This window comes from Zea mays, chromosome 1 (genome assembly GCF_902167145.1).
Source record: "Zea mays cultivar B73 chromosome 1, Zm-B73-REFERENCE-NAM-5.0, whole genome shotgun sequence".
NCBI classification, from domain to species: Eukaryota; Viridiplantae; Streptophyta; class Magnoliopsida; order Poales; family Poaceae; genus Zea; species Zea mays.
The window spans coordinates 180,817,842-180,831,298 of NC_050096.1; the positions used below are offsets into that span (position 1 = coordinate 180,817,842).

At 44.5% G+C, this 13,457-nt stretch overlaps 1 protein-coding gene across 1 annotated transcript; it reads right to left on the reverse strand.

Annotated features, from left to right (window-relative positions):
* Positions 1–7,986: 7,986 nt before the first annotated feature.
* LOC103640631 (2-aminoethanethiol dioxygenase-like) lies at positions 7,987–9,880 on the reverse strand. Its single transcript, NM_001329842.1, has 5 exons — positions 9,480–9,880; positions 9,095–9,222; positions 8,821–9,007; positions 8,505–8,708; positions 7,987–8,410 (listed from the first exon to the last, which is right to left on the reverse strand). Exons 1-5 carry the CDS (start codon positions 9,754–9,756, stop codon positions 8,277–8,279), a joined length of 930 nt encoding a protein of 309 aa, NP_001316771.1. The 5' UTR covers positions 9,757–9,880; the 3' UTR covers positions 7,987–8,276.
* Positions 9,881–13,457: the final 3,577 nt, after the last annotated feature.

Below are 13,457 nucleotides of genomic sequence, written 5' to 3' on the forward strand. Positions count from 1 at the left end.
TTTGCAGGAAAAATCACAAACCCAAGAGACCTTAAAAGGATTCTTAAGACGGGCTCAAAACGAGTTCGAATTAAGGATCAAAAAGATAAGAAGCGATAATGGGACAGAGTTCAAGAATAAAAAATTGAAGGTTTTCTTGAGGAAGAGGGCATCAAGCATGAGTTCTCTTCTCCCTACACACCTCAACAAAATGGTGTAGTGGAGAGGAAGAATAGAACTCTACTAGATATGGCAAGAAACATGATTGATGAGTACAAGACACTAGGACTGTGCATAAAACCCGAGCCCGAAGCCCGTTACCCAAAATACCTGAACCTGTACCCGTTTAGCCCGATACCCGTTACCCGAACAATTCCAACGGGTAACAAAACTAAATACCCGAACTAAGTTTGGGCCTAATCGGGTATTCACCGCTGGTACCCGAAGTACCCATTACCCGAAATTAGGCAGCACGCTGCAACGGGCCAGGCTGAGCGCTAGCCGCTAGGCAGCCCAAGCCCAACAGCGCAGAGCAGTGCCTACTCCCTGTCCCAGCCTCCCAGGCGGCCGAGGGTGTCCTCCTCCGGTCCTCCCAGTCCCAGGCAAGTCGAAACCCTAGCTCCCAGTGCGGCCGACGGCGTCCTCCTCCTCCTAGGCTCCCAGCAGGCCAGCAAGCAGCAACCGCGCAGGCACCGTGCGCGCGCAGTCGGCCAGCGCCAGCGCCCTGGGCACCTTTACTGCAGACCTGGGCGGCTGGGCACGTTGGCGAGTGGCGACTGGCGTTGGCACGTTGGCTGGGCACGTTTGCTGTTGGCTGTTGCTGGCTTCCTGCCTTAGTGCCTTGGTTATCTTAGTTCATGTCACTGTCGTGGATCTTCGTTGAGCGGCCGTTGCTGGGAACGTTGGCGACCGGCGTTCGTCCTAGTTGCTGGCTTCTGTGGATCTTCGTTGAGCTGTTGGCTGTTGCTGGCCATATGAACTGTTGGGTGTTGGCTGTTAGCACAAAGCTGTTGGAGTTTAATTTCTGTTGGAGTTTAATTTCTGTTGCGTTGCGTTGCTCTCCTTCTTGGGTCACTAGTCGGTCGTTGTTGCTTTGAAAGCAAGTTTGCTGTTGGCTGTTGCTGGCCATATGAACCGTGGATCTGTTTCGTCCAAGTCAGGTGTGTTGTACGAACTTGAGTGGTCGTCGTCGTATCATATAGATGTCTTGTACTCTTGTAGTCTTGTGTATGATTTATAATAGCGGGTACCCAAATTTTACCCAAACCCAAACCCGAAATTGCGGGTACCCGAAATTGCGGGTACCCGAAATTGTGGGTACCCGAAAGTTTGGGTACGAGTTCGGGTTCTACTGTTGGAAACCTGAAATACAAAAAACCCAAAAAACCCAACCCGAAATTTCGGGTAAACCCGAACGCCCAGTCCTACAAGACACCGGATCGGTTTTGGGCCGAGCCTGCTACTCCATCAACCGGTTATATCTTCACGGAATCCTCAAGAAGACATCATATGAACTCCTCACTGGTAAAAAGCCCAATGTTTCATATTTTAGAGTCTTTGGAAGTAAATGCTTTATTCTTATTAAAAGAGGTAGAAAATCTAAATTTGCTCCTAAGGCTGTAGAAGGCTTTTTACTTGGTTATGACTCAAACACAAGGGCATATAGAGTCTTCAATAAAACCACTGGATTAGTTGAGGTTTCTTGTGGCATTGTGTTTCATGAAACTAATGGCTCCCAAGTGGAGCAAGTTGATCTTGATGAATTAGATGATGAAGGGGCTCCATGCGTCGTGCTAAGGAACATGTCCATTGGGGACGTGTGTCCTAAGGAATCCGAAGAGCCCACACAAGCACAAGATCAATCGTCATCTTCCAATCAAGCATCTCCACCTACCCAAGATGAGGAACGGGCTCAAGATGATGAGGATGGAAATCAAGAGGATGAGCCACCTCAAGAGAACGACATGGATCAAGGGGGAGATGAAGATGATCAAGAAATTCAGGGTCAAAGACCGCCACACCCAAGAGTCCACCAAACAATTCAAAGAGATCACCCCGTCAACTCCATCCTTGGTGACATTCATAAGGGGGTAACCACTAGATCTTGAGTTGCTCATTTCTGTGAACATTACTCTTTTGTTTCCTCTATTGAGCCATACAGGGTAGAAGATACACTAAGAGATCCGGATTGGGCGCTGGCAATGCAAGAGGAGCTCAACAACTTCACAAGGAATGAGGTATGACATTTAGTTCCACGTCCTAATCAAAATGTTGTAGGTACCAAGTGGGTATTCCGCAACAAGTAAGATGAGCATGGTGTGGTGACAAGGAACAAAGCCCGACTTGTGGCCAAAGGTTATTCACAAGTCGAAGTGCCTTCCTCAACGGACCTATCAAGGAAGAGGTCTACGTTGAGCAACCTCCCGGCTTTGAAGATAGTGAGTACCATAACCATGTGTATAAACTCTCAAAGGCGCTTTATGGGCTTAAGCAAGCCCCAAGAGCATGGTATGAATGCCTGCGAGATTTTCTTATCACTAATGGCTTCAAAGTCGGCAAAGCCGATCCTGCTCTCTTTACTAAAACTGTTGCAAAATACTTGTTTGTATGCCAATTTTATGTTGATGATTTCATATTTGGGTCTACTAACAAATCAACTTGTGAAGAGTTTAGTAGGATCATGATACAGAAATTCGAGATGTCAATGATGGGGGAGTTGAAGTATTTCCTTGGATTTCAAATCAAGCAACTCCAAGATGGCACCTTCATCAGCCAAACAAAGTACATTCAAGACATACTTAAGAAGTTTGGAATGAAGGATGGCAAACCTATCAAGACACCCATGGGAACCAATGGGCATCTCGACCTCGACACAAGAGGTAAATCCGTAGATCAAAAGGTATACCTGTCGATGATAGGATCTTTACTCTACTTATGTGCATCTCGACCGGATATTATGCTTTCTGTATGTATGTGTGCAAGGTTCCAGGAAAATCCCAAGTAAGTTCACCTTAGGGTCATGAAGAGAATCATGAGGTATTTAGTTTATACTCCTAAGTTTGGGCTTTGGTACCCCAAGGGATCCACTTCTGATTTAATAGGATATTCCGATGCCGATTGGGCAGGGTGTGAAATTGACAGGAAGAGCACATCAGGGACTTGTCAGTTTCTAGGAAGATCCCTGGTGTCATGGGCTTCAAAGAAACAAAACTCTGTAGCTCTTTCCACCGCCGAAGTCGAGTACATTGCCGCAGGCCATTGTTGTGCACAATTACTTTGGATGAGGCAAACCCTTAGGGACTATGGCTACAAATTGAGCAAAGTCCCTCTCCTATGTGATAATGAGTGCAATCTGCATGGCGGATAATCTCGTTGACCATAGCCGCACTAAGTACATAGACATTCGGTATCACTTTCTGAGGGATCACCAACAAAAGGGAGATATCGAAATTGCTTATGTTAATACTCAAAACCAATTAGCGATATCTTTACCAAGCCACTAGATGAGAAAACCTTTAGCAAACTTAGGAATGAGCTAAATATACTTGATTTTCGGAATTTTGATTGAAACATTGCACACATAGCTCATTTATATACCTTTGATCATGTCTCTTTCATATGGTGCAAATGAATATTTCTTATTCTTCTTGTGCCAAGACTAAGACTAATGTGTTTTCAAGTATATCTTTATGATTAGTCTTAGATTGAAAGGGAAATGGAGTACTCGGCAAAGACAAGGCTTCCACTCAAGTCTAATGGTATCATTTACCTTTGTCGTTACTCCACAAACTCTCAATTGGTATAATCTTTCACTCATATTTCTTTTACCAATGGGGAGAAAGCATACAAGGGCTCTCAAGTTCTCCATTTTTGGCGCTTAATGCTAAAGGGGGAGAAAATATTTAGCCCAAAGCAAAAGGACCGCACCATCATTTCAAAAAAAATTGAAATGAAGTTTTAATTGGTATTTATTTCAATTGATGTATTCTCAATTAGTATCGGGTATCAATTGGTATCTATGTTTCACTTGTATTATGAAAGTAAAATTTCAAATTGATATCTATCTCAAAACCCTCTTGAAAGCTAAGAGGAGAATTTCATTCACGGGGAATTTTATTTTTAGTCAAAGGAAAAGTATTTGAAACAAGGGGAGAAATTTCAAATCTTGAAAATGCTTCTTGCAATCTTATTCATATACCTTTGACTATTTGCAAAAAGAATTTGAAAAGATTTTCCAAAAGAAATTGCAAAAACAAAAATGTGGTGCAAAAGTGGTCCAAAATGTTAAATAAAAGAAAAGGCAATCCATTCATACTCAGTGAGATTTTTAATTGGTTTAACTCCAAGTAACCTATGCATATTCTAAATGCAAACTAGTTACATTTCTGCACTTTATATTTATTTTGGTTTGTGTTGGCATCAATCACCAAAAAGGGAGAGATTGAAAGGGAAATTGGGTTAGCCATTTCCTATAACTAATTTTGGTGGTTGATAATCAACAAAAACGCATGGACTAACTAGTTTGTTCTAGAATTCATGTATTAAAGGTGCATAAGGTTCAACACAAACCAATAAAATATTCAAGTTAGGGACACAATTTGAAACGGAGCAAAGAACTTGAGTGTGCTGAGAATTGGCGCACTGGACTGTCCGGTTTGCCATCGGACAGTGTCCGTTGCACCAGGACCGTACAGATGTCAACCAGCCACTCTCGGGAATTCTAGGGCGCGCTCCGCTATAATTCACCGAACTGTCCGGTGTGCCACCGGACTGTCCGGTGTGCCACCGGAGCAACGGCTATCTGCGCCAACTGTCGACTCTAACAGAAGGAACAATGCAACACAGTACCACGCAGAAGTCAGAGCAGCGAAGTCAGAGGGACACCGGACTGTCCAGTGCCGCAAGAGGACAAAGCCTCCAACGGTCGACCAGGTCCGAACCCTAACGGTTGGGTGATGTGGTAGCGCACCGGACAAGGAACAGTGCATGTCCGGTGGCGCACCGGACTGTCCGGTGCGCCCATCACCAGCATCCTCCCCAACGGCTACCAAAGTGGTTGGGGGCTATAAATACCCCCAACCACCACAACCTTTGGCATCCAAGTTTTTCAGAGATCACATTCAATACAAGAGCTAGTGCATTCACTCCAAGACACATTTCCAAAGATCAAACCCTCTCCAAGTCTAGAATTCATCTCAACCATTTAGTGACTTGAGAGAGTGTGTGTTCGTGTTCTTTTGCGCTCTTGTTTCTTGGATTGCCTTTCTTCCTTTCTCATTCTTGTTCTCAAGTGACTTGTAATCAAAGCAAGAGACACCTAAGTGTGTGGTGGTCCTTGTGGGGTCTTAGTGACCTGATTGATTAAGGAGAAGGCTCACTCAGTCTAAGTGACAGTTTGAGAGAGGGAAATGGTTGAAATAGACCTGGTCTTTGTGACCTCCTCAACGGGGACTAGGTTCTTTGGAACCAAACCTCGGTAAAATAAATCACCGTGTTCACTCGCCTTGATTCTTGTTGATTTGTTTTTCCCCTCTCTTTCGGAATTGAATTTAATTCTAACGCGAACCCCCGGCTTTAGCGTGTGCTTAAGGTTATAAATTTCAGGTTTCGTCTATTCACCCCCCCCCCCCTCTAGGTGACTTCAGTGACACCAAGCACTAGATGTGAGTGTGAATATGCACCAACACTACACTAGAATTCTCTTGGTCAAACTACTCATCCACAACCCCTCTTTATAGTACGACTAAAATAAAATAGAAGACCTAACTCTATACCGAGTGTCTGCAACTCCTTCGACGCTCGGAATACGAAGACCTTCATCTTTTGATTCGTTGTTTCAGTCGTCGCTTCAAGTTCTCATCTCAGGGATTGTTTTTACTGTTGTAGTACAACTTCTTGTAATGCGACCTAACTTACCATTTGCTCTGCAAAACACACGTTAGTCACATATAATATTACGTTGTCATTAATCACTAAAACCGACTCAATAAGAATAGCAAGCTATGTTTTTGGCATGACTGTGTGATTTAGGAACAGCGGTTGCACCTGCCGAATGAATAAGAATAGCGGCAGTTACACCTGAAAGTCATGTTTCTGCGATTATGTGTCATGCTACGCCCGAAAGCCCCGTTTCCGCGATTGTGTGCCGCGCAACACACGAGCATTGTAATAGTTTAAATATAAATTTGGGATTAACTGCAAATGATAAACCTATGCCTGATCCTAAAGTTTTATATATAAGCCCACTCTTTAGTTGCTTAAATATTTCTACTCCGAGTGGTCGGTAGCTCAATTCAGGCTCCATGAGGGTGAGCAGTATATTGTTGCATTTGGACTTTAGATGAATATTGTGGCAGTTGTTGGTATGTATGGAAAACTATATAAATGTCAATTTGATTCATTTATCGGAGGAGAAATGCTATATCTAGAGTGCTACAGTTTCCTAAAACCGTCAGATCAACCATAGCAACATAATCAGTGCATAGGTGTCTATTTATCTCTATATATTTTCGACGGTTCGACAGTTTAGCAAAATCGAGAAGTTATAGTTAGCATAGACATGATGTGTTTACGGACCGTTACAACCAAACTGACGATCTAATCATGAAATATATAGTGAATTATGCCAATATAATTGAGATTCATTGACAGCGAATCCCACCGTTGTAGCCTCCGTGGTATTGGAGTTAAGATAGACTATGTTCCATGTTTTATGTGTCATTAAGTGTTAAGGTAATTGGGGATATATGTAGATGTGATCCTTTAGAATGGATGTCGCCGCTCTTGTCGGTGTTTTGTGTCAAACCGCACACCCGGGGTTACCCTCGTGGTGCTTTTGGGTAGGTCGGTGTCGCAGATCGTAACTCGATGGTTCACGCTCTGGCAAGAGAGAGAGAAGCGGATTTCAGCAGGTTCGGGCCACTTTGAAGAGCGTAATACCCTCCTTCCTAGGATGACTTTGTATATGGATGAGATTACAGTCGGTGATTACTGGACTGAGGGGATGCTAATGAGATAAAAATAGATGGGGTCCCCCTTGGCCTTATATACACAACCATGGGCGTCTTCCCGCACAAGTATCGATCGCAGTCTTCCTACTTATCTTCTAATTAGTAGCAAACATCTTTTACTATCTCGAGGAAAATCCGGCGTTTTCATGCCGAGATATCCCCGTCGTTTTAGTTAGGATGTCGGGCACGGGAACAAACAGACCCGACATATCCACGTCTATGCCGCGACTAGCTTGGACGTGGGCCTCTTTCGCCTCTAGATTGGCCTGCTTTCATTGTCTTTGTTCGTCTGGCCCATGATGGGACGCTTGAGAGGGGCAACTGTCACGTGGCCCCGAGCGAAGTTTTCGCCCTTGTGTGGATCCGAGGATATCCATCTCCCACAGCTCTACCATGACAAGATAGGTGGATTGGCAGGTGTTTTGGTTTCCTTCAATATTTCAAAGTCTATATCTCCTGCATCAAAATTTCTTTATAAGAGAAGCACACCCAGTAATGCATAGTAGCATTTTGGATGGGCATATAGGCATATTGGTAACAGTATATATAATCACCTTTAGCGTTGATCAAGCATAGGTATATGTCATCCAGTTTTGATGAAGTAGCCCTCATTTATCATGAACCAAACGCACACAATTTGTAACAGTGGCATATTCAACTCTCATATTATTGGATGATATTGGATGAGTAGGCTATACATATCAAGTACTCCCTCCGTATCAAAAATATTAGTCGTTTTAGCTCTTGATTTTTATGAAGATAAACCTAGATACATATATAAAATATATACATCAAATGTTGTATGAATATATTAATTGGTGTTTAGGCTTTGTACCTTGTTTTTGATAAATTAGACTTGCTATATTTGCTGATGAGTATAGTCACCACAATAAGTGCGTGCCCACGTTGCTACGAAATCCATAAGAATTACCTACATTAGATATAATATGAAAATATTTGGACAAAATGGCGCAACACGCACAAACTATGACCAGAATAGCCCAAACGACAAAAATGAAATATGTGGATATATATGACTTATCTGTATCATTCATCATCAGGACAAAACATCGTCTACTTGTAGTAGTAGTAGAAACAAAAATAACAAGAAAGAAAGGGCATCTAGAGAACAACGATGCAGGCCAGCAAGAAACATTGTAATCGATCGGGACTTCGTGTAACTACAGCCTATGGCTTGCTGCTGCCTGCTATACACAACGGCGGCGGCACGGCTCTGCCGCGATCAGTTAGACATAGTACAACCAGTGAGGGAGACGGCCGGCGACGTCACTCGTCGGAGATCGGCGGTCCACCATAGTGGACGCTGCACATCTTGAGCTCTCTCGGCATGTCGATCTCCTCAAGCCACGCCAGATGGCCTTGGCCCTGGCCCCGCTCCACGTCCTCGCCCGCAGCCACCACTGCAGAGCAAAGACACGAACCGGTCTCCCATACGTGAGTCACTACTCTAGTGCAACGGCAAGAACTCATGAGGTGAAAGATGCGGCCACTTACGCGAGTGGTGTGCGTACGGTAATTCCGCGTAGTACGTGCAGTCCCTGTCCTCCTCTATGGAGTAGGGGGGCCCGAGGACGTCGAGGATCGCGCAGGGCGCCATGGCGGTGAACCGGTGCATGTTCCCTCCCGCCGTCGGGTACAGCACGGAGGTGTCGCACGGCGCCGTGAAGACGTCGTCCACCACCAGTTCTGCCAGCCTCACTGCGCAGGAACAGAACAAGATCATAGACATCAGTGCTGCAGTGCAGAGGGGTTAACAACAGAAACAGACGATCAAGCCGGCGAGCGGCGACAGTGAGTGGCAGAAGCTTACGGCATGGGCCATCGGAGGACGAAGAGCTGGTGGTGCTCGTGGCGGAAGAAGGATCGGGGTCAGCAGTGTTGAGCCAGTCGTACGACTTGACGTGCATCGACCCCAGGAGCAGCTTGCTGAACACCGTCATCCCAGGGTGGTTGTGGAGCGGGATCACCGCGTTTCGCGGCAGGAAGAGGATGACCATCTGCCATAGACAAGGGGAAGGTTAGAAAACACGAGCTTTTTCAGCATTGCTGTAGTACACACACACTATCGAAATAATTCTGCCTACCGAGAAATTCGGGCATTTGTATATCGTCGTGTGCGTTATGGTCGGGGTGCCACCGCCACGTGTGGCGTCTCGAGCCCTGAAGAAGCTCAGGTCCGGGCTCAGGCCCACGTCCTCCGGCCGCATCCTGTCTGCATTTTGGTAGGAGAAGGAGTTGAGGTTTTTCAGTAAACGCATGCACGAAACAGGTGCATGATTGATGGATGCATACTATTCTGTACAGGAATTCAGATTCAGTATAAGCAGAGCAGCTAAGTGCTAGTGCTAGTGAAATTGAACAGAGTACGCGGAGGCCATGCCGGTCCATGACAACCAGTTCGTTCCAGATCGATCGCTGAAAATTACGAAATGTTCTAGTTTTTTTTGAGTCGGGTCGTGCATGGCTCACCGAGCATGTGGCGGAGCAGCTGGACCTCGCCGGGACTGGGCACGGTGCCGGGGCCCCGGAAGACGTGGCGGCAGGCCTGGAAGAGACGCTGCACGGCGCGGCGCCTGCGGCTGCAGCTGCGGCGTCCCGGCGCTGCTGCCCCGGCCGGTGGGCCCGCTGGAACCGGGTGCACCCGGCGCCTCTTGGCCTCTCGCTCCGTCGGCGCCGCCGCCTCGAGTAGGTCGAGCTGCAGCTCCACAACCCCCGCGCCCGCCGTCGCGGCCGCCGCCACCTCCATGGACCGAGCAACAGGAAGCGAGGGAGGAAAAAAGGAAGGAACGCGCTAGCTTAGCTTGGTGGTAAGACGAGGCAGGCAGTCAAGGCAACTAGGCAAGCGCGGAGGGTGGTGGCCGGTGGGTGGTGGAAGGAAAAAGGGGCCGCGACAGCAGGCGACTATAAACAGGAGGCGGAGCGGAGGAGGGGGTGACGGGGAGCCAGCAAAAACCGTGGGCTGTGTTCCCTGCCGCCACCCATCGCGAGCCAACAGGAAAGCGGGCGGGCGGGAGGGAGAGGATTGCCCCCCCTGCTGGTCACTGTCGGCGTGGCTGGCGGTGGCGGCCCGGTTCGCGGGAAGCGGAAAGCGCGGCATAACCAAAACCGACGGCGCGAGCCCGAGGCAGGGCGACGAGGAGTAGATTAGCACACAGTTTCCGGTTTCGTACATCACAATCGTTATCCGCTACGCTGCCACCGACACGTGGGCCCCACCGCGCGCCCGCGCTTGACATGCCCATACCGTTTACTTTCCAGGAGCGGTTCCGTCCGCTCTCCGCTCCGGAGTCCGGACTCCGCTAGCCGTCGGCTCGTCAAGCCCGTTTCCACGGGGGGAATCCATGAAAGAACACTAGTTTGAGACAGTGTTGAAATAGCACTCTTTTTTAAACAATTCAAAGAACAACACCAGTTTCATCAAATGAATTCAGAAAACAGCATTAATCTATATTTTTCATTCTTTTATTTCTCACCTCACAAGCAAATGGACCATATTGCCCCTATCATTTCATAGCCTTGTTTTATTATCTATTCTTTCAATAGGAACAACATAAATGCATGCAAGTATGTGAGCTCTATTTTTATATTGGTAAGCATAATGTTGAACATAAAAATAAACATAGATGTTCTATAAAGGAAGAAGTCTAGATTTAACCATTGAACTTCAAAGATATATTTTGCGGTGGAGAGAGTAGTTTTTAAAGAACATACAATTTTTTTGAACATGACGGGTGATTGAAGTTTTTTGAAAAAAAAACAACCACTTCAAATAAAAAAGAACAGAGGATATACAATCGAAGACCTTTCAGTGAACCAAGTATGTCTAATTTCAACAGTTCGATAACGAAGATACCTAGGTTTGAAGTTCATGTTCAATAGTTAAATCTAGACTTCTTCCTTCATAAACAATGTGTGTCTGTTTGTATGTTTAACACTATAAAAAATGGAGCTAATATATTTTATCTATTTATGTTTTTCTTATGGACAGAAGAGATAAAAAGAGGGTTATGAAATGAATAGGTGTACTTTGGTCCACTTGTATGTGGTATAAGCAATGAAAGAATGCAAAATATAGATGAAGTGCTGCTTTCTAAATTAATTTAGTGAAACAGGTGCTGTTCTAAGAATTACTTGAAAACGGATGCTATTTTCTGAATGTCGTTTCAAACCAGTGTTGTTTTGTGGATTCTCCCGTTTGCACGGTGTGAGTGCTGACACTCCGTTTCCCACTGTCGGCCTTGTTTTCATGCATCCACCTTAATTCCGTCAGTTCTAGATACCACGACCACGACATCAGATTTTTTTATATTATTTTTTGCAGTCAAACATATTCAGCTCTCTGTCACCTTCGTCATCTACTCCATCGAATCTAAGGGCCAGGCTCTAGATTTTACTAACTCTACTTATAAAAAATGCATTTTAAGTTTCTTAAAAAACAAGAAGCTAGCATCTTCTAGCTGAAAAACCAAACACCATAAACCAGGTTCTAAAAGTTAGAGATAAAAACTGAATTCTTAAAGACTAGATTGCTTTCAAACAAGACTTTAAATTTTGAAGGGAAAAGAAACTTTTCTACTCATTTTTACGGTTTATTGACTAGGCGGCTTTCTTGCTCTCGAGTTAAGCTAATACACGTTCCCTTCCCACTTCCGGCATGCGTGTGGTGACCTGTCGACCTCACGTGGCGTCCATGTGCTGACAAGGCAAGGCAAACAGTGGTAGTAATCGCCAAACCTGTGGGTGTCGTCGCTGCTGGATTCTCCGCGCAGGCCTTCTCTGACTTCAACAACAGTTTAGCTAGTCTGTCCTCGCTAGCGGGAACGTAAATAGATATATAATAATAAAAAAAACTCTAGATCAGTATAGATAAATAAAGTAAATTTGGTTTCTTAACAAAATGAATACACTTGTACATCGATTGAACACAAAGAGGAAGCTAGATTTTAGTTGCAATTAGAAATGAAAGCGGTTGAAAAAACAGCTAATTGTTTTTGCTGTCTTTTCATCTAAAACTAGATCCTGCTGGGCCAGGCATAGGCATATATAGCTGGCAGCTGCACGAGCCTGTAGCAGGGCGGAGGACGACGACGACGACGAGCTGAGCCAAAGACAAACAGTGGCCACACGTCTCCATCTTTTGAAAATACAGTCATGCTAATAAGATTTTATCTATAATACTCATTCTTTTTACATGAAAAAAATGGATGTCTTAAGTGACAGTTCCTTCGTTACCGGATTCGTGATCATGATGTCGGTTTTTGCACTTCTTTTAATTGAACTAACGGATACTTTAAATATATGCTTCTTCTTTTAAGTACCTATCTATCAGCCACCTGGAGGAAGGCATACCTCCGGTTCAGTGGCTAATCTAGCCAAGAATATGGTTGACGTCAGCAACATCAGCTTTTATATATGATATAATTTTTTTAAAACTTTAATAGTATTTTGCTAAAATGATTTATAAATTTTAGCTGACCTCTACAAACCTCTAAATCTGCCCCTGCTCACTCACAGCACGCTCTAGGATCCTGGTCAGGCCTTGTTCGTTTGTGTCGGATTGGTGGGTCGGAACGATTCCGAGCCGGATTGCTTCTCTAATTTATATAAACTTTGATTAACCGGAACGATTCCGGGTGCAATCCGATGTAACCGAACAAGGCCTCAAAGGGTTCCATGTACCCTCGGATCCATTACCAATATGGGCAATATTGTCCACAAGGCTTCATAAGCCTTAGAGCACCTCATAGATAAATTTCTAGGCTCTTCGCATCTGAGGACATCTAGCGGTATAAATTTCTCGGATCCCTTGCGTCTCTAGGATTGGGTGTTCATTTTTAACCCGGTTTGGTTTGATCAGGTTTACATACAACAGGAACTGATTCTTTACTAGAAAAATATATAACTGATAGTTTTTACTTCAGTTTTCAGTAAAAATTAAACACCAAACTTATAATCAAGAAGATTATATGGTATCTCATACAACAAGTTTACATGATAGATTACAAATAATCTGAAAAGTAAAAATATAACTACAAAGATTTAGATGTTCATCATACATCACATACAGATAAGTGAATAACAAGTCCATTACAGTACACATTTAGTTCACATAATTAAAAAACCTCAATTTTGGTTTGGTTAGGTTCGGTTTGTTCAGTTTTTTATCCTCGAAACCTAATCACAACAACAAGTTACTCATTATTGGCTTCTTGGCTTGGGCGCCACTACCTCTCCTGGAGCGGTACTGTCGCTCCCTGGCAATACTTCTTCTAATACAATAATACACAAATATTGGCCTTCATCCAAACAATATGGAATATCATCGAGTTTGATCTTTTATTGAACCTTTGTACACTTCTCATTATATAATATTCAAATGTTTGCAATATACTCAATTTTTGCGTAACACTTAGCAAATTGGTTAGAGTTTAATTATGTTATCATTTA